The following is a 23507-nucleotide window of genomic DNA, read 5'->3' on the forward strand; positions in this document are numbered from 1 at the left end:
TTTTGAAAAAGTCTTCAACCTATACATATATATTTTTGTAGGTCCATTGGAGTAGCTGCACCATCTCTGAGTGCCACAACAAACACTGAGTACATCTTTTCATTGGTAAACACTACACTTGCTAACATGGTTCTGGAGAATAATCCCTCTATGATCCTACAGTACTCTATTGCTTTGGTCCATGAGATAAACGAGCAGTCACGAGTGGCAGCTTCTGGAAATCCAAACAACGAACTGATTCTGAGGACAAAGATCAGAAATGCTATAGGTCTGGCCTCTATGGGGCTGCCACTAGAGACCCTCCATGAAAAAGAGCAGACAGCATTTATTCTGGAGCATTTAACAGTAAGTTTAAAGTTTTAGAAAATCTTCATTACAGTCAAATCTTGCTATTTTAATCTCAGGATGGAGAAATATCTTTGGAAATAGATAGTTAGATTCGAGAATACAATAAAAAGTTATTTTGACTTCAAAATACTTTGACATATATATATATATATATGGTATTTGAGATATTTGTGCTCAACTGCTTAATATACCAAAGTTCAGCTGTAGTTATTTTATACTATCCTGAGTGATTTACATTTGAAGGCCTGAGAAAGAAATAAGTTAGTATAATTAAACTGTAGAAATTTATGACAAGTAAATAATGCAGTCTTCATACCTTTCTTTGCAGAAATATGAAACAGAATTCCAAACAAAGGAATCACAGACTATTGCCCTGAACCAGGTAGATACTCTAAAGTCCTCAATGAGAAGCATTCAAGGAGCAAATGACAACTCTGTTCTGACAACCCACCTGATGGCCTGCATCTCAAATCTTATGGCTGCTGCCAATGCAGGGGTATATGATGCCACGTCTGTGGTCAACTCTACAAAGTCCCTGGAAGCTTCCCTCATTACATCTTTCAAAGCCAACATCAGTACAAGTGATACCCACTCAGCCTCTAGGTCAGATGAAGACCACAAGAAATTTGTGGTCAACAAAGCGTTCGAGAACAGTGAGGAAATCGTCACAGTGAATCTGAAGAACCAGATTCTGGGTCAGGACCCTCTGGAGGAGGAGTTGAGTGGAATTATGTTTTATGGACTGAGAACCAAGAGTGATGTTCCTGATACTTTGTACCAGTCTGCAGGAATGGCTGTACAATCTTCAAATGAGACACTGAATGGAATTGTTACTCCAGGAACAGAAGTACTGCAGCTCGTAATGGGGATCTCAAGAAACCCATTCACCTGGGGCTATTCCACAACACAAGTCAATTCCAAAATCATGATCATGTCTTTCAAGGATACTTCTGGCTCAGATATTGCTGTACAGAGTTTGTCTGAATCCAGGGCTCTCAAGTTCTATCTTCCAGATGGTACCACAAGTGGATACTCCAATATTGATGGTGGGGGACTGATTTCCAATCCTGCATATGATCCCACAGAAGGTCTGACTATGGCAACATATGAAATAGAAAAGAGCTCCAAGAGGAAAATAAACATTAACACTGCAGGGTCCAAGGCTGGTCATGCTATGCACATTCAGCTGAGGATATCCTTGATCAATGACAGTATAGCAGACCCCCTGGATGAGATCGAGTTCTACCTGGGTAAAGGTTATGTGGCCACTTCTTCAACATTTGAGCAGAAACTGATCCTGCAGAGTTTACATATGGTGGCTGGAATGGACCATACCAATTACACCATGTTCATAGACTCCACGTAATTATTTTTTACCATTTGTAAAATCTAATTTGCAACAAACTAAACATGTATCAAGCAACTTAATGTTAAAGAACTTTTGAAACATATCATATTCATTCTGTTTAAATTTTCTTCAGATCATGTTCATATTTTAAAGTTTCTATGCTGAACTGGTCCTGTTGAAATTTCGTTATTGAGGACTGAGCTTACTTGCATTTTTTTTTAAACTTGATGCTTTGTTTCTTAAAGGTCCTTTGACCCCTCAGCTTCTTATACAATCACTGTCTACAACAATGACCCAAACTTTGCCTACAATGTATCAGCAGCCTTGTATTTTACCTCCTGTGGATACTACAGCCCCACTGATGAGTCTTGGAGTGGCTCAGGCTGCTCCCCCACCTCAGAATCCCTTCCCATGTACACCACTTGTACCTGTAACCACTTGACCCCGTTTGGAGGGAGTATGCTAGTTCCACCAGATGCCATCAGCTTTGCTGACCTCACGGTAACTTTACATTCCTTAAAACCTTTCCAGCCATTACTTTATTATGATTCTTGTATCCTTTTACATGTGCTCACAAAATGGTAATAGTGGTTTATGATTTCTTGATTTTTTGCAGGATTTGGACCTTTCTGACAACCCTGTGGTATTTATAACTTGTTCAGTAATCTTTGTGATTTACGTTGTTGCTGTCATTGTGTGTCGTCGGATGGACAAAATTGACCTGGACAGAATTGCCACTATACCACTGTGTGGGAAGGATGGATCCTTTAAGTACCAGATCACTGTGATAACTGGAAGAGACAGAGGCTCAGGTAAGTCCCCCACAGAGACTTGCTTGGATTGGTTCATTCTCAACCAATAGGTGATGGTGTTACATCAAGATATATGGTGATATATATAGACTCTATCTGAAAATAAAAGTTTGAAATCTGCTTTACAACTGATTTAGTTTATGTTTTGTCTATAGGAACAACAGCCCATGTTGGCATCAAGCTGTATGGAGAATACGGAAAAAGTAAAGAAAGACAACTCGTCAAAGATGGAGCATTTCAACGTAATTGTGTCGACTCGTTCTTCATCGCAAATGATACCAACCTGGGAAACGTTCACAAGATCATGATCTGGCATGATAATTTTGGCCTTGACCCCAGCTGGCATATGAAGCAGGTTATCATCAGAGACATGCAGACAGAAAAGAAATATTACTTCTTTGGAAATTGCTGGATGACACTTGAAAGAGAGCAGGGATTTATTCAGAAAGAGATTAGAGCAGCTGGTAAACATTTCTTTTATCTTTATTACAAAAAACGACGAAATTTTTGAAATTATTGTAGTCTTGAATTTACATTTCTGAGTCATATTCATGGGAAAAAGCATTCAAGTAATATTTTTCAAAAACTTGCAAAGGAATATGAATGAATTGATAATGAAATAAGCAGTCTGAAAATTTGCTAATCCATTTATCTGTATTTCAGGTGCTTCTGAGATCAAGAAATTCTCGCGAATGTTCAGATATGCAGTCTCTAACAGCATGGCTGATCGTCATCTCTGGGTGTCCATCTTAGATCGTCCAGCCAATAGTAGATTCAACCGAGTCCAGAGGGCCACAGTGTGTATTACACTCCTGTACGTGTTTATGGGTATAAATGCTATGTGGTATGGCATCCTGAAGACAACTAACACTAGCGATAGCAGTCAGGGGATTTCATCCTTTGGCTGGGAGGAAGTAGTTCTGGCATTCTTGTGCAACATCATGGTTTTCCCCTTCAGTCTCCTGTTGATTTTTGTCTTCAAGAAGAGTAGATCGAAGGTATGTAAATTTCTATAAAGGCATGAAAATTTCTTTCATTTAGCATAAAAGTCATTAGTGTTACCTTCTTGATCCAAGTGTATTTTTATCGTGCTGTTTTATTCATTGTTCACAGACCAGTGGGTTTGATCCCAGACCACAAACAGCTAAAACAATTGAGATAGATAATGATTTGGGTGGATCGCAGTATAGTTCCTCATTCCGCTCGGAGTCCCAGAGTGATCTACTGTCTTGTATGGAAAGAGAAAGTACCACAGACAGCACTATGGTGAGATTTTAGGCAGATGTTATGTATATTATTGGCAATGATTACATATGTATTAATTGATCATTAACAGTTAAGTCACATATTGAAAAAGCAGAATTACTCTTTAATATTGTTTAAAAACATATTTACTAAGTGATTATTTTTTTGAATCATAGTTTATTTTTATTACCTGTATCTGTTTTCAATTTATCTGTGAAAGGCATAAATGTTGCCAGTGAAAGTAACAAATTATTGATGCATTTTTGTACAGCTTCCACATCAACCAACTCAGCCACTGAGGAAGACAAAGACCCTGAAAACCAGAAAAGGGGGTGAGGAGACCGCTGTGAAGGTCCCTCTCCCTGATTCTGCTGAGGGGGGATTCCCAGAAAAATCTAGGGTAAGACCCCAGTACTAACACCTCTATAACAAAACCTGCTAGCTTTCAATGTTGATTTGATTGAATGTGATATTTTTTAATGGATTGTGATTTTGAATTTTTTCTTTTATTTGGCATTGATGGATTTGTATTTTATGCTTTTGATATGCAAATAAAAAAGGAAATGATTAGAAAAAAAAAAAATTAATATTTTTTTCATCACTTGTTAGATGACAGTGGTAAGAAAATAGACACAATCATGTAATTCAAGTGGTATTCCCCTTGATGTTGTTTTCTATATCCCTTTAGTGATATCAATATTGTATTCTTGATCCTTAGTACTGTGTTCATGTCAGGTAGATGGTTCTGTATTCTGTCTATCAAATCTGTCACTAAGCACATCAGTCAACACCAAGAAAGGTAAATTTTTTTAAAAAAATCACTTAGTCAAGTACATGTATAAAGAGCTCCTTGCTGCTGTAGTTTTGTGGTCGTGAATCGTTTTCGACAGGTGTTGTGGATTTACTTTACAAAAGTCAGAGATCTTTCACAATTTATTCAGAGAAAGAAAAATTTACAGCTGGGACAAATCTTTTTTTTTTTTTAAAAATTGTGAAGAAAGATCTATGATTTACTGTTTCATGCTATAATCTATGTTTTGAACTTTGAATGATCTATGTATACTAACTTACAGAAGTAGGGTAGGTCTTGAGCCTGTAAGGTACCCCCTAGTTCTGTGTACTAATCATAGAGATCCCCACACTTACAGTGGAAGAGGACCAACAATCCACGGATCTGGAATGACCAGTCCATCATGGACATGTGGCCAGACCGTATCCCCAGATATACCGGTAACGACAGATTGGGAACCCCTAAAATTGGACAACACAGGCCAGAGAAGGAACAAGAAGTAGGGTCTTACTAACAATACTAACAGTTGATTAGGAATGTTTCTAAAAAACCTCCTCTTCTTTCTGTGTTCTTTTCTTTACATTGTTTTCGTTGTACAAATGTGTTGTATCTATATTAAAACAAATATTTTGTAGTAAATGTAGGATTCAGTAAATTTTCTATTTTTGATTTCTTGTTCAAACCAAAACTCTGTTTAATTCGAAAACAAGTCATGCTTATTTGTTGGATGGACAATAATATCTATTTTTTGTATAGAAATTAAAGTATAATACTTAATGTAATTATGCAAAGCTGAAAAATAATGATACATGTCTTGCTTCAATAGTTGGTCATAGCTTGAACTTGTTCTTCATTATTAACCATTTTTCTGTAAGGTAAAAGAGGCAGCTGAAGACATCTTGAATTATCTGGATGGTGTTGAACAGGATGCCATGGCTAGAGAAACCAAACGAGCATTACAAGGTGGAGGTGCTAAGCCTCTCACCAGGTAACAAATTTATACAGCTTTAGAAAATGCAATACTGTAGGACCTGGAAAACTGTATATTCACTTAAAAATGAAAGTAAAGAACAATGATATAATAATTATTATACCCCATGCAACAAGTTGCGTGAGGTATAATGTTTTTGACCCATCGTCAGTCAGTCAGAGTGTCAGTCAGTCAGTCCGTGAGTCCTGTTTTTTTGTCAGCGCAACTCCTCTTAAACCTCTGCACAGAATTTCATTAAACTTTGCAGATATTTAGGAAAAAATGTGTAGATGTGCATATTTGAAATGAGATAAAATGTAGTTTTTAACCCAAAATATTGAATAGATTTAGTTTGATTTTATTTTACATATAAAATCTCTATCCACAGAAAACACACAATGCCGCAGAAAAAACATGATGACCTGGATGACCTTTTAATGGATGAAGAGATGGTGAAACCAAAACAGAAGTCCTCAATCCAGAGACGAGTGTCGTCAGTCTCCATTGGTTCCGGCAGACCCCCGCACTCCTCTGGCTCACAAAAAAGCTTTAACCCAAGACAGGATCCAAACATGTTAGTCATATAAGATATCTATTTGCTGCATATAGATTTGGTTCATATTTAATAGAGTCCTTCTTAACTGGATTTCTGATGGATTAGCCATGTTTTCATTTTTCAACTTATGTAAATGAACAACGTTTATGCATGATATGTTTGCCATTGTAGAAGAAAGACCCCATCAGCGAGCAGTAACAAGGTGTCTAAGTGGGTCTCTAAACTTCACACTACCTCCACTGGAGTGTCGTTACCAGAGGTAGAACACATCGGTCCATTAGAACCAGACATGGGACTAGCCCAGAGAACCACAACTGATTTCTGTAAGTAGCATATTTGAAATAAATCGATGAGAAGTATATACCATATTGTTTAGCTTAATTGTTTTCATATATTCAGACTTTCTCAATGAAAAATGTTTTCAAATATATCACTACAGGTATAAATTGTCCTTTAGACTTGATCTGTTTATTCTGTGTTTCTTATTTCCAAGTCTCACTTTTGTATAATACTTCTAATGATTTTACAGATACTGATGGTTACAGTGAGATGACCATGGAGGCCCCAGCCACCAGTAAGAAGCCTTGCTCCCTGCCAGCCTGGTGTATCTACGTGGGTTACGTCCTCTGCTTCCTCCTGTCAGGCACGTCCTGTATCCTGGTTATTTTGTATGGCAGACAGTTCGGGGCAGACATCGCCCTCCAGTGGCTGCTGGCCCTGCTGTTCTGCTTCATCTTCTCCTTCCTGTTTGTGGAGCCCGTCAAGGCGCTATTTATAGCCCTGTACCTGGCCGCCTGGGAGAAAAAGACGGAGGACACAGATGATGTCATCGACAACGAACCGAAGTTTGACATGTCTAACGAGCTTGTCAAGGTAACAGACTCTGAAATACATAAAAAGAGAAAGCTACTTAGTAGATAATTTGAATACATGTCAAAATGAATACTAAAATGATTTTTTGTTTATAGGAGGTGAAGTTTAGTCCTTTGAGTGGCTTTGCCTTGCTAAAGGCCAAAGAGGATGGGATGAAGATTCAGCGCCTGAGACTGATGTTGAGACAGTTTGTGGCCTACATGTTTTACCTGTTGTTAGTGATGGCTCTGTGCTACACTAACTTCTCACACCACACTTATACGATGTCACAGGCAGTGGAGGAGAGCTTTATCAGGACCAACATTCCTAACAGTAACAAGGCATTCCAAAATATATCCAGGTACAGAAATTACTGGCATTCAATGTTTTGTTAAGTCGTGTGTTTCATCATTGTTATATCTGGATTATATCTTAACTAAAAAAAATAATCTAAGGTTTGACATCATTATAAAAGAGAATTTACTGATTTGTGCATGCTTATTTTTTCCAGTGTGGAAGAGCTTTGGACCTGGACTCAATCTGTTCTGATCAGTGGCCTCCATTATGATGAACTGACTTCATACACAGAGTTCAACACGTTACTGGGTGTGGCCAGACTCCGACAAGTCAGGGGCCTGAGAGGTATGAAGGCAGGATCACTATCATTCCTGGCTTTGTATTGAAAAAAAATGTGAACATAAAGAAAAATTATCAGCAGCACTGTATTTATTCTTTATACATATATTTGTGAGGTACAGTGTACAAACAACTCTATTCAACAGTTTAAGTTTAAGATGCCCAGTGTTGGAATTCAGCTGTATTTACATGATTTATGTGAATATTTCTGATGATTGCATTCTGTTTATTGTAGAACCGTGCCCTGTGAAGGATTACCCACTACACTCAGGTTTGGATAGTCTGGCGGGGGCCACTGAGTGTGAGGGAAGTCTGGGGTATACCGAAGACAAGTACAACTATGGATACCTGTGGAATATTACCCAATCACAGAACCTCTCCTGGCGGTACCACACAGACAGCCAGACAGAAAGGTAGGGAGCAAATTATAGAAGATGTGTTAGTAGGCCAAGAAAATCTCTCTTTAGAATATTGACAGCCAGACAGATATGTACAGGTAGAGATTGGATAAAAAACCCATATTAGCAAAGTACATGTACTTCTATCCTGTAAGACCCTTAAGTTAGTATTAAAATACTACTGTAAATTCCTAATTAAACGCGAGGAATTTATTCCTCGCGAAATAAAAATACTCCCTTTATTTTTATGGTGCTGAAATCCATGGAAATTCTCTTGATCAACTGTCCATTCGTGAATAAAAATTCTCGCATTTTGACGTTAAAGCACCATTTCGCAATAATAAGTACTCGCAAAAAATAAGGAATCCACAGTTGTACTTCAAACAAAGTTGATGTGCGTAATATCTTCTAGATGGTATTCCTATCTTGTTTATTGTTATGCAAGTTAGCCTGAGCTATGTTTTGTAATTGCAGTAAGAGAAGACAAGGCTATGTGTTTTCCTATGGTGGAGGTGGTTATGTACAATACCTGGGATCTACCTTTAATGAGTCCCTGACTGCTCTACAAGATTTACAAACCAAGGATTGGATTGATCTTAGGTATGTCTGTTTTTATCATATTTTGTAGAGTTTAACAATGATTTAGTTTCTCTATCAAGAAAACATTTTGACAATCAACAAGTGTAAGGGGAAAAATCTTCATATTGGTAACATCAAATAGTAGGACCTTCTGTCATAAGCAAAGACAACTTTTTAGGATGTTTTTTTATTTTTCCTTCTAGGACAAGAGCTGTGTTTATTGATTTCACCATGTACAATCCCGCTGAGGATCTAACAACCTTTACCACCCTGATAGTGGAGTTCCCTCTCACTGGAGGGATGAATACCTCATTTGACATTCAGACCAATAAACTTCTCAGATACATTGATGATGTGGTGGAACCAGTCATGGTCTGCGAGGTACATTTACTTTCAATAGATTTATTTACATATTTATTCATGTTTTTAACAGTTCAGAGTACCTGTACTTTGAAAACATTCATTTTCCACTGGATTGCATAATCATAACTTTGCAAAAATTTTAAAGAGGAAAAATTAAACATGCACAATAACATGTATTTTTGGGTGAATGAAAGTCTGAAGAAATCATTTTTATGCCAATGCCTTTGACTGACAGTGCATTGCTTTGTTCACAGGTGATTCTATTCCTTGTGGTAACCTACTATCTAATCCACATTGTAATACAAATCCGAGAACAAGGCAGGGACTATTTCCTGGATGCCTGGAATTGGCTGGAGATGCTGACCACCTTGATGGCTGTCGTGAGCATTGGGCTGTACATAGGCTGCTTGGCCACAGCCACAGATACTTTCTCAACATTCCTCGGCAACCCCAGAGTCTTCACCAACTTTGAGAAGGTCTCAGACATCCACACAGCAGCTAGATATCTACATGCCTGGCTGCTCTTCCTTCTCATGTTTAAGGTATGGTTTCTTTTTTAGGTTCCCTAGACAGCATCAAAGATTTTATACATCTGCATGCAGTTTTGTTTTGTTGTGCATTGGATTAATTTTTTCCCCTGCCTTTTCTCTAGGTTGTCAAACAGATTCGGTTTATCAAGGTCCTGCATAAGTATGAGAAGACTTTGAGCAGTGCTTTCCCTAAACTGGTGGGAGTTCTGGTCATTTTCAGTGTTCTCTATCTGGCTCATGGAATGATTGCCTACCTGGTATGTACATTATTATGTGAAATATCTTGTAATTTTTCTCATATACACTTGATATAATGTGCTGTATATGTAATTTAGTGAATCTAGCACTCTACATGTTAGATCTGTCTACTCTATTCAAATGATTTTTTTTTTTTTAAATTCTGATTAAAATTTTTCAGTTCTTGGGAAACCATATGGATGGCTTTGAGAACTACTGGACTACACTGATGACTCTACTAGGAATGATTCGAGGAAGATTCAACTTCTTCCCCATGCTGGAGATGGACACCATCTTCACTCACTGCTTCTTCTACTCCTACTATATATTTACATATGGTCTCACCATAGCGCTGATAATTGCCGTGTTGAATGATTCATATAAGACGGTCAAGTCACAAATGTACTACAAGAGTACATTGGATCTTCAGGACTATGAGATGATTGATTTTATGATGAAGAGGTTCAAACTTTGGGCTGGATTTGAAAAACCAAAAGAGGTAAATGTTTGTTGCAGCCTTGCATGCAATAAAATGGTTCTTGATATTTTGCTGAATTCTTTAATTGTTATCGAGGCTAGAGAGTGATAACTTTATAATTGTTTTGTGAACTTTATTTTATAGACACATACGTAAAGAATTGGATCATTTGCCCAAACAACTTTTTATCATCATCAGTTTACTGTAACGGTCAATGTTTACATACCAATCACTTAACTAAGAGTTAGACAATTTGTAAAACTGTGCATACTGAATATTTTGTATAACAATATGAAACACTATTTTTCAAGCAAGTTTATATTTAATGCACATGTTATGTATAACAGAAAACCAGGAGAGTTCATTTTGCGGGGCAGCGATCAGTGTCAGACAGATGCTCTACTAGTCATTCTAACCGTTCCTATGGTGAGGTGGAGGACACACCCCTTCCTGTTCCTGTCAAGTCAAGCATGTCAGCAGCAGGTCTGTTGTCAGCTAAATGGGAGGACCTTCTAAAGACAATGAGAAGGGTCTGTATACACATTAATCTAGATATTTAAAAATGTTGTAAAAAAGGACATGTCTGATGCAAAATAGCCTCTGTATTTAGTACTGTTTTCACAAAAAAAGTAGGAAGGTAGCATCTGCATTAACAGGATTGCTTATTTTTCAGGTGGAGTTCTTGGATGAGAAGGAAGATGATATGATTGCCAAAACCCAGAAGGAAGTAGATGAATGGGGTTTCCAGAGTCGCCTTAAGAACTATGAATCTGAGAGACAAGGTCTTCTTCAATGGAAGGAGACACCCCCAGTAGAACGGGGCAGGCCAGTGACAAAGGTGCCCCACAGGACAATGACTCAGAAGAGTCTACCAGGGAAAAGTGACCTTCAACCCTCAAGTAGTGCTAGTGGTCCCAGTAAACCTACAGCACCTAAAGGTCGGCGACCTCTCAGTGATGGAGGTCGAATCGCCACAGATAATACATCAGAGGCAAAACCATTGGGCTCGAGGGAGAGGAAATCTATTTATAACTTTTTCAAAAGCATAAAGCCCTCGAGGTCAGCATGGAATAACTGAGCAAAAAGTGTTTCAAAATTTTCAGTGCTCCAATGTGTTCAATAATTGGAAAAAGAAGTCATGGTTCATTGTGATACCAAAAACCCCAAAATGGATAGGACCATATTAAATTATTAGATGACATTCATCACCTACCACTTCAGGGATTCATTATAGTTTTATCATTGTAGTTTCATTTTATTCACCTGACATCAATTCCATGTACCATATTTAACATATCCAATGTTATTCATTACAATTGTGAGGTGAAACAAATCTGGTTCACAGTAGGATGCCTGTAGGGTATATGTCTCACTTATAATGCCAAACGATATGGAGGAGAGAACGAGAAAAAACTCCACTACCGAACGGAAATGAATTTGTGTGAACAGCTGATACACTGCAAAACTTGTTTACTGCAGGATCACTACACACATATTCTGTTTGAACAAAGAAAAAAATATGTGCCTTAACAAACCTATAAGGCTGATGAAAGTGCCAACAAATCTTGACAAAACTTATGAGCAGATAAAAATTGATTCCCCATATTTATAGGTTTATTTATATACATGAAATGTACAAGCCAGTTGTTTGGTAGATTATTTTATTGTTTGTTTATAGAATAATGAAACCACTTAGACAATCAGTCATTTATTCTCGTTATGATCTAGCTCCAATCAAAAATAATTAACAAAGTTTGTAGTCCACTATATCCTATCCTTTATTATCATACAACTGCTATATTGGGTTAGAGGTTCTATTTATCTCGTGTAAACTTATTATCTTTGGTTATAAGTGCATATGGTTGCAATATTCTTTTTTCATCTTCACTATCTTAATATTTCTGTTCTGTCATTTTTATGAGTTCATGATTTTAAGTGTCAGCTACTTGTAAATGTTGTAATACTTAAAATGATAACAGTTTTTGTATTCAAATACTGGTGCTCTTTATTCTTTCAACAGTTTGTCTGTTACTTGATCACAAAGTCATTGTAGTATTCTTTGATGTTTTATTTCTGATTGTGTTGCTGGGGAAAATCTGTGATTTAGATGTGGTATTACAGTTATTTGTGGATGTGATAAAGCTAAATTTGCAAATCGTTAAGCTGATATTGTGATAATAAATATTTATGCCAGGTCCCAGTTACCTGTTTTATGAAATTGTTAAGTCCAAAAAAATTATCCAAATTTGATAGATGTGTATGGTAACGTATCATTAACAACAAGTTTATCTTTATATAAGCTCAATATTTTTTGTACTTAATGTGTTTAAGAGAAAACTATATTGCCAAATAAATGTTAGTAATCCTGTACATGGATTGGAATTGTGCCAAATGTGGGAATAAATTAAACTGAATTCTATTACTTATATAGGTAGTTAAAAACTGTCAGGAGAAAAATACCTATTACATGTATTTTAATAATGGTGAATCACACGAATTTTTTTTATTCCAACCACTTGAAAGCGAGAAAACTTGTTTTTCTAAGTAAACCGTCCATATATGCTGTGAATTCTACTTTATATTTTTTTCAATATATGCATTCAGGTGAATTTATTATATATGTGATATATATGCAGTATTATTTATGAACATATTTGTTATGAATTTTTTATGTATTGTTGATCAATTTTTTATGGGGGATGTTTTCATTTTTTTTTTTATTCTAGTGTGAAAGAAATAGTGCAAGTGCCAGTTTTTATTTGTTTAAAAGCACAATTCTTTAAAGTAAAATTTATAAATGTGCAACTGCCTCCTTTTAGAGAGTGAATGTGACAGTGTAATTGTTTAGTTTAGCTGATGTGCAGTTTGGGCAGTAGAATTAGGGCTATTGAATCTTTTTTACAGATTTTATGTTACACTGACTTTTATATCTCTATTAGCATCTTGGATGACAAATGCTATGTCTTAATTAGGTGCATTTCATTGTTTCTCTCTGGAAAAAAAAAATCAAAATGGCCAAGATTTTGCAGAAAATATTGCTCAATAAAACAATATAAAATATTTGTTACATATTTTAAACATTCACTTTCTGTTTTTTTTTTTATTGTAAATTTTTTAAATATTTTTGTTTTATTTTTAAGAACTAAATTTTTTATAGGCTCTGCAGAATTCAATACTAAATTTTTGTTGAAGAGTTAAATTCAATACTATAAAAGCAAATATACATTTGTTGAAAAAAATGTTTCATAGAAACTTTGTTGAAGCCCTTAACAGATCTATAAGTGCTAATCATTTTTTTTTTCTTAAAATTTGGTGCCTATTATACATTATCAAGTACAAATTCATCAGATAAAAGTGCCTTTAGTACATGTATCAGTGAATGTACACGTAGTTATGTTTGTGAACATTTTCATGACATTTCAGTCTATTTGTTCAAGCCTTCTAGATGTTTTATTATTATATTTTGAAAAATCAAATCTTTAATATTGTTGATTCCCACTATGTCTGTTGATGTTATTTTTTTTTGTTTTTGTATATAAGAGTGATCTATTTCTAGGTGCCTCCTATCACCACCATTTCTACTGTATCTGACGAGTGTCATTAAAGCGTGTTGCTTCTTGACTGATTATATTGTTTTGTTGTTTTTACATCTTTATTTTATATGACCAACTGTTTATCCATTCATGTGCAGAAATTTGATGTGCAGTATTTTCCCTCAATTGTAAGGCACAGATTGTAACAAATTATGCCTCAGTTGTTAACAGAGAAGAGACAAACTGCCAATTCAATTTTCAGGTCACCTCAATGAAGTTAGGGGGGAACTTATGTGATACTCTTGATGGCAGCATCCCAAGTTTTTGGCCCAGTTAAAAGTCCTTATCTGCCCTGTACTTCTATGCCCTACATTTGTCAGTGTTGCATAGAAGATGCTTTTAGTATGATTCATTGTATCGGTCAAGGTTTCAGATGCTGTAATTTCAGCTAAAGAAGGACCAGATCTGTTTCTGGAGCAGTTTCATTCTAAAGTAACTTAAAAGTCCTATATGTTGACCAAACATGCAAGGATGATGCATCTAAAAATGAACATTATTGGACTTGCTTTTGATGCTGGATTTGACCTACGCTTTCCAGATAAAAGTATCTTTGGGTGAAGAAGATTCAAATTTTATTAAATCAAGGGAAATAACTTCTTCAAATCACAAGAACTAACCATTGGGCCAGAAATCAAGAAATTTATGTGAAATCTGTAAATTATGAAATGGAAAATATTCAATCATTGCATTAACTCTACAATCAAGTAATTTGGATTTGCTGCACTATTTTAAGCGCTTTTGGAATCACAAAGTAAAGATGTAGATTGTTTAAAGAAAATATTGTATATCATTTATATATATCATTACTTTGTCAATGGATTTGTCAGGTCAACTCCAATATAAGGGTATGTAGTCCCTATGCGAAAGCTTGTGTATATAGAAGTAGTGATTAATACAAGTTCAACTACTGTCGACTCCAATATAAGGGACAGTTGACAGTTGACATTTAATCATTTCTACTGTCGACCGGGGACAGTTGACATTTAATCATTTTATTGCTGACAAGTTTATTATTGTAGTCTGGTATTAATAGCTGTGATTATGGTTAGTTTTGTATCAATAGCTGTGATAAGGGTTAGTTTTGCATTTATAGCTGTGATTAGGGTTAATGTCCCCGAACACAAGGGAAGTGTCAACTGTCAACCGTCGACCTGTCACCGATCGACACTAGAACACAAGGGAAGTGTCAACCGTCAACCGTCAACCGTCGACCTGTCCCCGGTCGACACTAGAACACAAGTGAAATGTCAACTGTCAACCATCTACCTGTTTTACAAGGTCGATACTAGAACACAAGGGAAGTGTCAACTGTCAACCATTGACCTGTCCCCGGTCGACACTAGAACACAAGTGAAATGTCAACTGTCAACCGTCGACCTGTTTTACCAGGTCGATACTAGAACACAAGAGAAGTGTCAACTGTCAACCGTTGACCTGTCCCCGGTCGACACTAGAACACAAGGGAATTGTCAACTGTCAACCGTCAACCTTCCCTGGTCGACAGTAAATCCATATGTGTGGAATGTAGAAATAATTAACTCCATAACATTGCTACAATATACAGTGATGTATGAATATGTTAATAATGCTTCAGTCAAAGTACTACTTTATCCTTATATTGGAGTTGAGCCTCTTTTTTTTAACCTAATTATTTATAGTTATTTGGTATAACACATGTACACAAATCAGACTACCATGCACGTAGTTTCAAACTTCATTTTAAGACCTGTTTAAGATGGAGAAAGCAAAATTTCCCTTCATTATTATATTTATTTCTTTAGCATGTGAACATTTTTTTTTCATTATTCAAGTCGATATTCAATATCGATATACAGAAATTAAAACTGTGAAGAACCATTGAAGAAAAGTTAAAATATATAAAAATAATATGGCAAGTTAATTGTTCCTTCCAATATCATGCAAACTACTGTTATAAATTTTTTAAAGCGGCACAGTGAGTCAAAATCATATCTTAATTTTAAGATATCTGTAGCATACAGAGAAAGACTTACGAAAATTATGAGTATATAGCGAAGATATGACAATTAAACTGCAAGAATTGACTGCACAATGCAAGTGCCTGAAAAACAAAGGTTGTATCTACCGTTTCGTTGTTTCGTATATGTCAAGGTCACGCTACTCTTATTTTTAGCTCAAACTTGTAAACAAAATACAACTGGAGCATGCAAAGGTGAGAAATATGTTCTAACAACTTTTTAAAAAGATTACATCAAATTTTTTGGTCTACTTATATTCATTCGTGGATACCTGAGACCATGGTAACTATGGAAACTTATTCAACACTTTTCTGCACACGCGTACAATAGGGAGGAAGAAGTACCAGGGTATTTAGCAATATTTTCGTTCTGGGGCAGACAGAAATTATTTTTACTTTTATTTTTTCCCCATAAAAATTTAATTTTTAGGCTCTGAAACCTGTAATTTTCTGAAACCTAATACTTTAAGGAATTGAACAAAATGTACAGAGGTCATGCGAAAATTCTACATTTGTCAATTTTCCCCTTTGTGCGTCACTGTGCCACTTTAATAAAATAAATTTTAAAAAAATAATGATTGTACAAGCCTGTAACCATAAACTCTACATGTATACAGACAGAATCCACAATAATGTAAGTTATGTTATCTTCACCAAATCAATACCTTTTTAAATGTTTATACTTAAAATACTGTCCAGTTATCTAACCTGGTAAAAATGATTATGCTTTGAACATTTTAAATATAACTTCATTATTTATAATGAAATTCGTGTACACTGGCTTAACAGATGGAATGTCTTTATTCATATTATATATGAATCATATACTTTATATTTTAATATAAAAGATTAAATTTAACCCGATAATCATTCCAAAATATAAGAAAATTAGTAAGTAGACTGTGAGACATATATTAATATCAAAAGATCAAAAACCTTTCTCTTTCAACTTTTGATAATAAAAGGTGTGTAATCCAAGCAGTGATGGATGCATTTGTAGGTTATACTTATATTGTTTGCAAATAGTGTGCTGCAACATGTAAGTATTTGCAATTTTAATAAATAAATTGAACACCTTTTCAAGTAAGACTGAAATAAATTGCTACAGAAAGCATTTCATAAAACAGAACATCCGTCATAAATAGTTTATGTAGGAAGCCATTTTTAAAGCATGGTAAAATTCAAAGCATTATCCTTAAGTTCTACTTATGACTAAAACTGGTTTTGTCTAAAGATCTTATCACATGGCACAAAATCTTATAAAAACAAAATCTTCTAAATCATCACACAATTTAAAAATACATCACCATTCTTTCAACATTCTTCACATCATTTACAGATAAAAAAAAAAGGATTTCCATTTCTTTCGTTTCACTGAGTTTCTCAAGTAAACCATTTGAGCATTGGCTAACTAATATAAAGCTTTTTAATACCTGCAGCAAATGTAAGTATATTTACACTGAAGCATACTTGCTAAAACTCAGCTATTAAAAGTATGCTATAAAATTAACAATATCTGGTACTTATAAATAAAAAAAATATATATTAAAAATATTATTTCTGAAAAAAATTGCCCAACAATTTAAAATTTAAAAAAGAACATTCCACATCTTAGATGTTCCTTAATATATAAAAAAAAAAAATAGACCACTCATACAAATCATGAACAAATTATTGCAGAATCAGTCCATCAGTCCATTTGTATAAAATAAATACATATTTTGTCTCCTAAAATACACCTAAATCTTCTTTTCTTCTACTGTCGGCAAGTCTCCAAAATTTTGTCGCAGCTGTTCAAAGAAAATGAACGTGAATACTGTGTGTGGCCCCAGTCTGACAAAGGCAGGAACAAATCCCTGAAAAAAAGACTTCATCTCTCAGTATAAAAGTCATATAAAAAATACCACGTACAAATCTAATCGATACAAACTATAAACGAAACAGAATGACAGTCAATGTGCATTTTGAATTAGTTGTAATAGGAAAGAAGAGACAATGTTCATCTGGGTCACATTTTGTTATTTTATTTTGTTATTTCTGATTTGGTGGTTCATGAGATGTTTCAATGAATTCACTCTATTTTTCTATTCCTTAATTGATTCCCCTTGAAGAGGGTGTATCTTTTTATTTGAATATTTATCACCTCCAATGAAGTGTGCTTGTGGCTGGTATTGATATAGACAACTCATGACAGATGCTAGACAATCTTCAACCAGATAAGCTAACATTGTACTAAAATTTTAAATACACATGTATATGTTGCCCAAAAGCATAGTGAAGGCTTTTGATTATACCTTAAAGAATCCCAAAGGACCGTTTTTGCCAATGTCCATGGCACATGCAGCAATTCCCTGTTACAGAAAAATAAATGCTAGGTTAAATTTATATAAATATAAATCTACCTTTATTTAAAACATTTTGTTAAAAGGCTAATGTGTGTGCATATGACTATGTTATCATTTAGTGACATTTACAAGAAAATCTCAACATTTTTTTCTTTTATTTTTATGAATATTCTTGCAACCTACTTTTCTTGTTAAACACATCATAACTTACAGAGTATGTTCCTGGCTTTGCATTCATCATTCTAGTTTTCATCACATCCAAAGGCTGAGTCAGAAGTGTAGCTATACAGCCCTGAAATATATCATTACATAGAAATGTAAAATTTAGTACTTAGTACAAGTAAGAGAGAAAGAGAACTTTTTTTATTAAGATATAAATTTAAATTCATTGGAAGAAGTGTTGAAATTATTTATCAATTATTTTTAAATATTTAACTAATTTTTTTTTTAACTGCTAAAAATTGAGTGTTTTCCCGTAATAAACAACTGCAATTACTTACACACCTGTTGTTTACATTTAGAATTAGAAGTTTGGAGAGACCTCCAACTAAAAGATCATCATAACATGGACATACAAATTGACAGACACAGCACACTTAGAGATTTGTTGGTTACTATGAATATTTCAAGAATAAACAAATTAAATCTAATTCTGGTAACTTACAGCCATTGTACTGCATGAAAGATGTAGAGTTATGTTGTCTTCAAATACCCCAGTCAACAGCAGCATTTGTTTTATCTGGTCATAACAGGCCAACTAATCACAAAGAAAGATGATTCATGCTTACTTAACCTTCTTGACATAATATAAGAGTATTCAGTTTATTTTTTCAGTTTTTCAGTACATGCAGCTCTATGTCAAATTCAGATCAAAAACTAACGATTCGCTAATGCTGGACAAGGGATATGTCTGTAAATAAACTGTCAAATAACAGTAATTTTTGCAGTGATATCATCAAACATATCAACATACTGGGAGAAAGCATGCAAAATATTGATTTTAAAATTTAAAGTAGTCATCATTATCCATACCTGCCCCACAGTGACAAGAACTGCTCTTGAGCTGGCCATCGTTGCACCCCCAAACATGCGGGGAACTCCCTCATTCTTGTAAACTTTCCACAACCCATCAAAGGCATGTTTGTAGCTATAATGGTGAATAACTGAATATTAAAGGGCAATGATATTGAAACAGCTACTTTTGTATATAGCATTCACAACATTAAGAAAATGAAGATCAATACATTAAACTTACTTTCGCCTTTTGTCTGCAGACAGCTTTACATCATTTTGCATTCTAAAGATATAAAGAAAGAAAAATTCAAAAATTAACAAGTTTGAGGAATTTCTTGTGACTTATACACAGGGAAGAAATAAATTTTTATACCATGAAACAATAATGGAATGTACAATTAGTTTTATGTGAGCTAAATAACAATCAACTAAACTGCAAATTTACATGCATTTGATTTCAAATTACTACATGAATAACTTTCATTTAGAAAAAAAAATCTAATCAAAGATTTTCAAAAAGAATGTAAACATAATTCAAGAATTCAAACATCAATGTGATGAATAATGAAATGCAGATTTTTCTATATCACATCAGATACAGTTTTACACTTTCTTTACCTGACATTGACAAGATCAGCTGTTGTTCTTTACCTGACAATTGACAAGATTTGCTGCTGGGTTCTTTACCTGACAATAGTGAACTCAGCTGGTGTACCTTACCAGACATTGACAAGATTAGCTGGTTTATCTTACCTGACATTGACGAGATCAGCTGGTGTTACTGTACCTTATCTACTTGACAATAATGAGATCAGCTGGTGTACCTTACCAGACTTGGACAAGATTAGCTGGTTTATTTTACTTGACATTGACGAGATCAGCTGGTGTCCCATATTTACCTGACATTGACGAGATCAGCTGGTGTTCCTTATCCGACATTGACAAGATCACCAGATGTTTCTTACCTGACATTGACGAGATTAGCTAGTTTACCTCACCTGACATTAACGAGATCAGCTGGTGTTCCTACAAAGCCACCGGTGGCACCTGAGACGGCTGCTGTGAGTACTTTCTGATAGAAAGGCATGGTACTTCCATCGGCAGTCAACCTTTTCTTAACTGTCTCATACATAGCAAATCTTGTCATGGAATAAGTTAACTGTGAACAAGAAAACCAAAATATTTAATTTTAATTTATTGTATTAGATCTTTTCAAATGAGAGGGAGAAGGGGGTAGGGGGGAGAGAGAGAGAGAGATTCTTTATTTAAACCCTTTTAATAATCTCTAGCTTTTAGTCAAAATTATTAATTTTGGAAGGTTTTGAGTCATTTACTTCAAATTTATTACATCTTGTTTCCTACAAGAAAATCAATAATTTAATCAGAATCTAGAAGCATAAAATTAACGGAAGTCTTAAATCAAAGAAAATCTTTGATTAAAATAGACTCCAGTTTAATAACCATGAAGAAACATTGCTTTGATATTCTTGATGTTAATCATTTTTATATTATTTCATTTACATGTACAGTTCAAAGTATGATAAAAATAGATGTGCTATATGTTTCCCAAATTTTGGAAAATACTGCAATGTAATGGAACCCACAATTTAGGTATAATAGTAATAATGATTTTTTAGCAATCTCAGTAAACTCCTAAGTATACCATTACCTGTCTACAAATGGAAGCAGACAATCCATTATATAAACCTAGAATTCCATCTGATTTTAGAATTCGTACAACCATGGTTGTTGCCTTCACTTTCTCTAGCTGCTGAGTTTGGAGATGTACCTACAGGGAAATAAAACAGGAAAGAGCTTAGTGTACATGAAAATGTCATGTAAATGAGATTTGTGCTTTTCTCTTTAGATACATTTATGTTTGTCAAGTTTTCAGTATTCCTTTTTTTTGTACTCAAGAAATTTTTATTTATTTGTTTCTCCATATTCTCAATGACAACATTCAGCCATCCTACCCCGGTACATACTAAAATCAAGCCTCTCTTGTTAATCATAGTACAAAGGGACCCTTTGAGTGTCATTATTGTTTGGGGTTTTTTTTGACAAAACACGGATGTAATTTGCTGTGTACATTTATTGGTTTGAATCATGTTTCTGATCTTAATTACATTAATTAATTAATGTAAAATCTATAATAGCCAGGTTTTCATCTAGTTCGATCATCCTTGGAAATGCATTTTCAGCTTTTAAATACTGCATTGTACATGTAACGATATACTGAATTTCCGCATAACACAGCCACTTGCACAGGGACTGAGGGAGGCTTGCTACTGACTTAGTGACTAGAGTGCTGTAAATCAATACACGCATCACTCACCTTGAGTAAATCTAAGGGATGAGTACAACATGCAGCCATTGCACTCGCTACTCCTCCAAAATACCATCTCCCTATCCTCTTTGATTTGTCCGTCATTTTTCTTGTAAAATTGGCTAACTCACGTTTGCATTTTGTTCAACACAACTGTCACGTTCCAAGGTTGACTTTAGAGTTATGTACCTTTAACACACATTCGTAACTCCAAGCAATGAAGAGTTGAACAGGAAGTGCTTTTATAAAATAGGGAACATCTCAAACCCAATGTATTATTATTGGTTGAAAATCAAAAACATTTTGTACTTTACTGTCCTGTGTATGACAATCTTCGATTTCAATATTGTGATATCTTTTAATGATAAATTATACATTGGTACTGATCCCATTAAAGAATTTGTTAACCCATGTGATTATAATACTGCATAAAGTTTATGTAATGACTTAGATAAATGCTTTACATGCAGAAAAAAAAATATGTAAAAATGTATTGCTAATAATTATCATATAATTTTTTTTTCTTTTTTCTGTTGTATGTCATTTGATTTCTTGTTTTGACTGTATACCAACATGATGAATTCAATAAATAAATTGAAATATTCGGTTTTAGAAATTTAGATCCCTGCACTACAGGTCTACATACATGTATGTATGTAACATTCACATACTGAACAGAATCTGGTCTAGATAATTTTATGATAAATCTGTTTACCAAATTTCATTTCAGTTTGTGCAACTTCTTCTAGGAAAATGAACAAAAACTGCAAAAAGAATCAAATTTTCCTACAGTAAGTCCAAGGGGCATAACTCTGTCAAAAATTGCTTGATCGTACCCAAAACAAACCTAACCTAGACGTCCTCACGATAAATCTTTATTCCAAATTTCATTTCAGTACGTGCAACATCTGCGAAGAAAATGAACGGAAACTGTTGGTGGACCGACAGAGAGACAGACAAACACCAAATCAATATTCTCTCATTTCTTCGAAGGGTGGCATAAATATGTACATGTACTTGTATTACAAATAGAAACATTTTACTCAATAATTTTCGTTTGTTCTGCAATAAAGAATCACATTCTCTTTTGCGGTTCAGACATATATATTGATCAGCCTTAATTTACAAGTCTTAATTAATTATGTTTTACTTTATTCAGGTAAAAATTGTCACAGAATGTCATGATGAACAGTTAGCTATACATAAATATGCAAAAAAAGATAAAAACCAAACATTATCCCAGCAAAATGCAATTAATATAAACTATGATTTAGTCTGTACTCAATTTATGGCCTTGGAGCCTGGTCTAGTGGTTCTTGAGAAAAAAAATTAAAAGATGCCATTAATTTTTCACCAATTCGTATTTTTGTCCCCCGGTTGAAAAGTGGGGGATATTAATTTGGGTTTGTCCGTCCGTCTTTCTGTAGACCTGTCTGTAACGCTTTCGTTTCCACACGATATCTCGAGAACCCTTGGAGCTTTTGCAATGAAATTTAGAATAGCAACTCCCTATGGACTAAAGAAGACCCCTATTGATTTTGAGGTCAAAAGGTCAAAGGTGAAGGTCATAAATAAGCAAATTCTGTCTGTTGTAACACTTTCGTTTCCACACGATATCTCTAGAACAATTTGAGCTGTTGCAATGAAATTTTACGTAGCAACTCCCTGTGGCCTAATGAAGACCCCTATTGATTTTGAGGTCAAAAGGTCAAAGTTCAAGGTCGTATTTATACATTCTGTCTGTGTGTAACACTATCATTTCCGGGCGATATTTCAAGAAGATTTTGACCTTATGATATGTAATTTTATACCAAAACTCCCTAGGACCTCTCTCACCCCTCTCAAAGTGCCCGCCCCGTTTGTTTTACTAGTATTTATAGTATTACATGTCGCTATTTTTAGCAAAGGGGCATGAGGAGAGTTATTGCGTATAAAACAGGTTCTCGGCGGACATTTTGTTCTTATTACATCTATTAGAACTGTTTAATAAAGGCTAAATAAATCAAACACCATGGATTGTGTAAAATTTTGACAATACCGAACATGAATATCTACATGTATGTGGTATGTTTCTCGCTTCGCATGTGAGAA

At 34.7% G+C, this 23507-nt stretch overlaps 2 protein-coding genes across 4 annotated transcripts in view; one reads left to right on the forward strand and one right to left on the reverse strand.

Annotated features, from left to right (window-relative positions):
- Nucleotides 1–13768, forward strand: part of LOC134263720 (polycystin-1-like) — a 50836-nt gene extending 37068 nt beyond the window's left edge. For 2 of the 3 annotated variants that reach the window (XM_062746102.1, XM_062746104.1), the window contains 23 exons: nt 42–345; nt 677–1710; nt 1942–2197; nt 2313–2508; nt 2664–2972; nt 3172–3506; nt 3622–3774; nt 4025–4153; nt 4902–5042; nt 5419–5531; nt 5902–6087; nt 6241–6392; nt 6599–6942; nt 7038–7282; nt 7433–7563; nt 7793–7970; nt 8430–8555; nt 8738–8915; nt 9152–9439; nt 9550–9684; nt 9846–10163; nt 10490–10672; nt 10816–13768. In XM_062746102.1, coding sequence (XP_062602086.1) covers nt 42–345; nt 677–1710; nt 1942–2197; nt 2313–2508; nt 2664–2972; nt 3172–3506; nt 3622–3774; nt 4025–4153; nt 4902–5042; nt 5419–5531; nt 5902–6087; nt 6241–6392; nt 6599–6942; nt 7038–7282; nt 7433–7563; nt 7793–7970; nt 8430–8555; nt 8738–8915; nt 9152–9439; nt 9550–9684; nt 9846–10163; nt 10490–10672; nt 10816–11220 — 5839 coding nt within the window. In that variant the 3' untranslated portion in view covers nt 11221–13768. The remainder of the gene's footprint in view (nt 1–41; nt 346–676; nt 1711–1941; nt 2198–2312; nt 2509–2663; nt 2973–3171; nt 3507–3621; nt 3775–4024; nt 4154–4901; nt 5043–5418; nt 5532–5901; nt 6088–6240; nt 6393–6598; nt 6943–7037; nt 7283–7432; nt 7564–7792; nt 7971–8429; nt 8556–8737; nt 8916–9151; nt 9440–9549; nt 9685–9845; nt 10164–10489; nt 10673–10815) is intronic. The other variant, XM_062746103.1, reaches the window with a different exon arrangement.
- A 1717-nt stretch (nt 13769–15485) lies between these two features.
- On the reverse strand, nt 15486–21617 carry LOC134263719 (mitochondrial dicarboxylate carrier-like). The gene is made up of 9 exons (XM_062746101.1): nt 21426–21617; nt 20760–20879; nt 20089–20249; nt 19332–19373; nt 19109–19223; nt 18741–18833; nt 18288–18368; nt 18026–18082; nt 15486–17587 (listed from the first exon to the last, which is right to left on the reverse strand). Exons 1-9 carry the CDS (start codon nt 21519–21521, stop codon nt 17471–17473), a joined length of 882 nt encoding a protein of 293 aa, XP_062602085.1. The 5' UTR covers nt 21522–21617; the 3' UTR covers nt 15486–17470.
- Between the last annotated feature and the right edge of the window lie 1890 nt (nt 21618–23507).

The sequence above is a fragment of the Saccostrea cucullata genome, unplaced genomic scaffold (assembly GCF_032062105.1).
Source record: "Saccostrea cucullata isolate Sc308-1 unplaced genomic scaffold, CSIRO_AGI_Scuc_v1 ctg720, whole genome shotgun sequence".
NCBI classification, from domain to species: Eukaryota; Metazoa; Mollusca; class Bivalvia; order Ostreida; family Ostreidae; genus Saccostrea; species Saccostrea cuccullata.

Coding starts and splice junctions, on each gene's coding strand:
- LOC134263719 (XM_062746101.1), bottom strand. CDS start 21,521: ATGACGGACAAATCAAAGAGGATAGGGAGATGGTATTTTGGAGGAGTA. Junction 18,834..19,108: donor TTCTTGTCACTGTGGGGCAG/GTATGGATAATG, acceptor CTTTGTGATTAG/TTGGCCTGTTATGACCAGAT. Junction 18,369..18,740: donor TTTCATGCAGTACAATGGCT/GTAAGTTACCAG, acceptor GATATATTTCAG/GGCTGTATAGCTACACTTCT.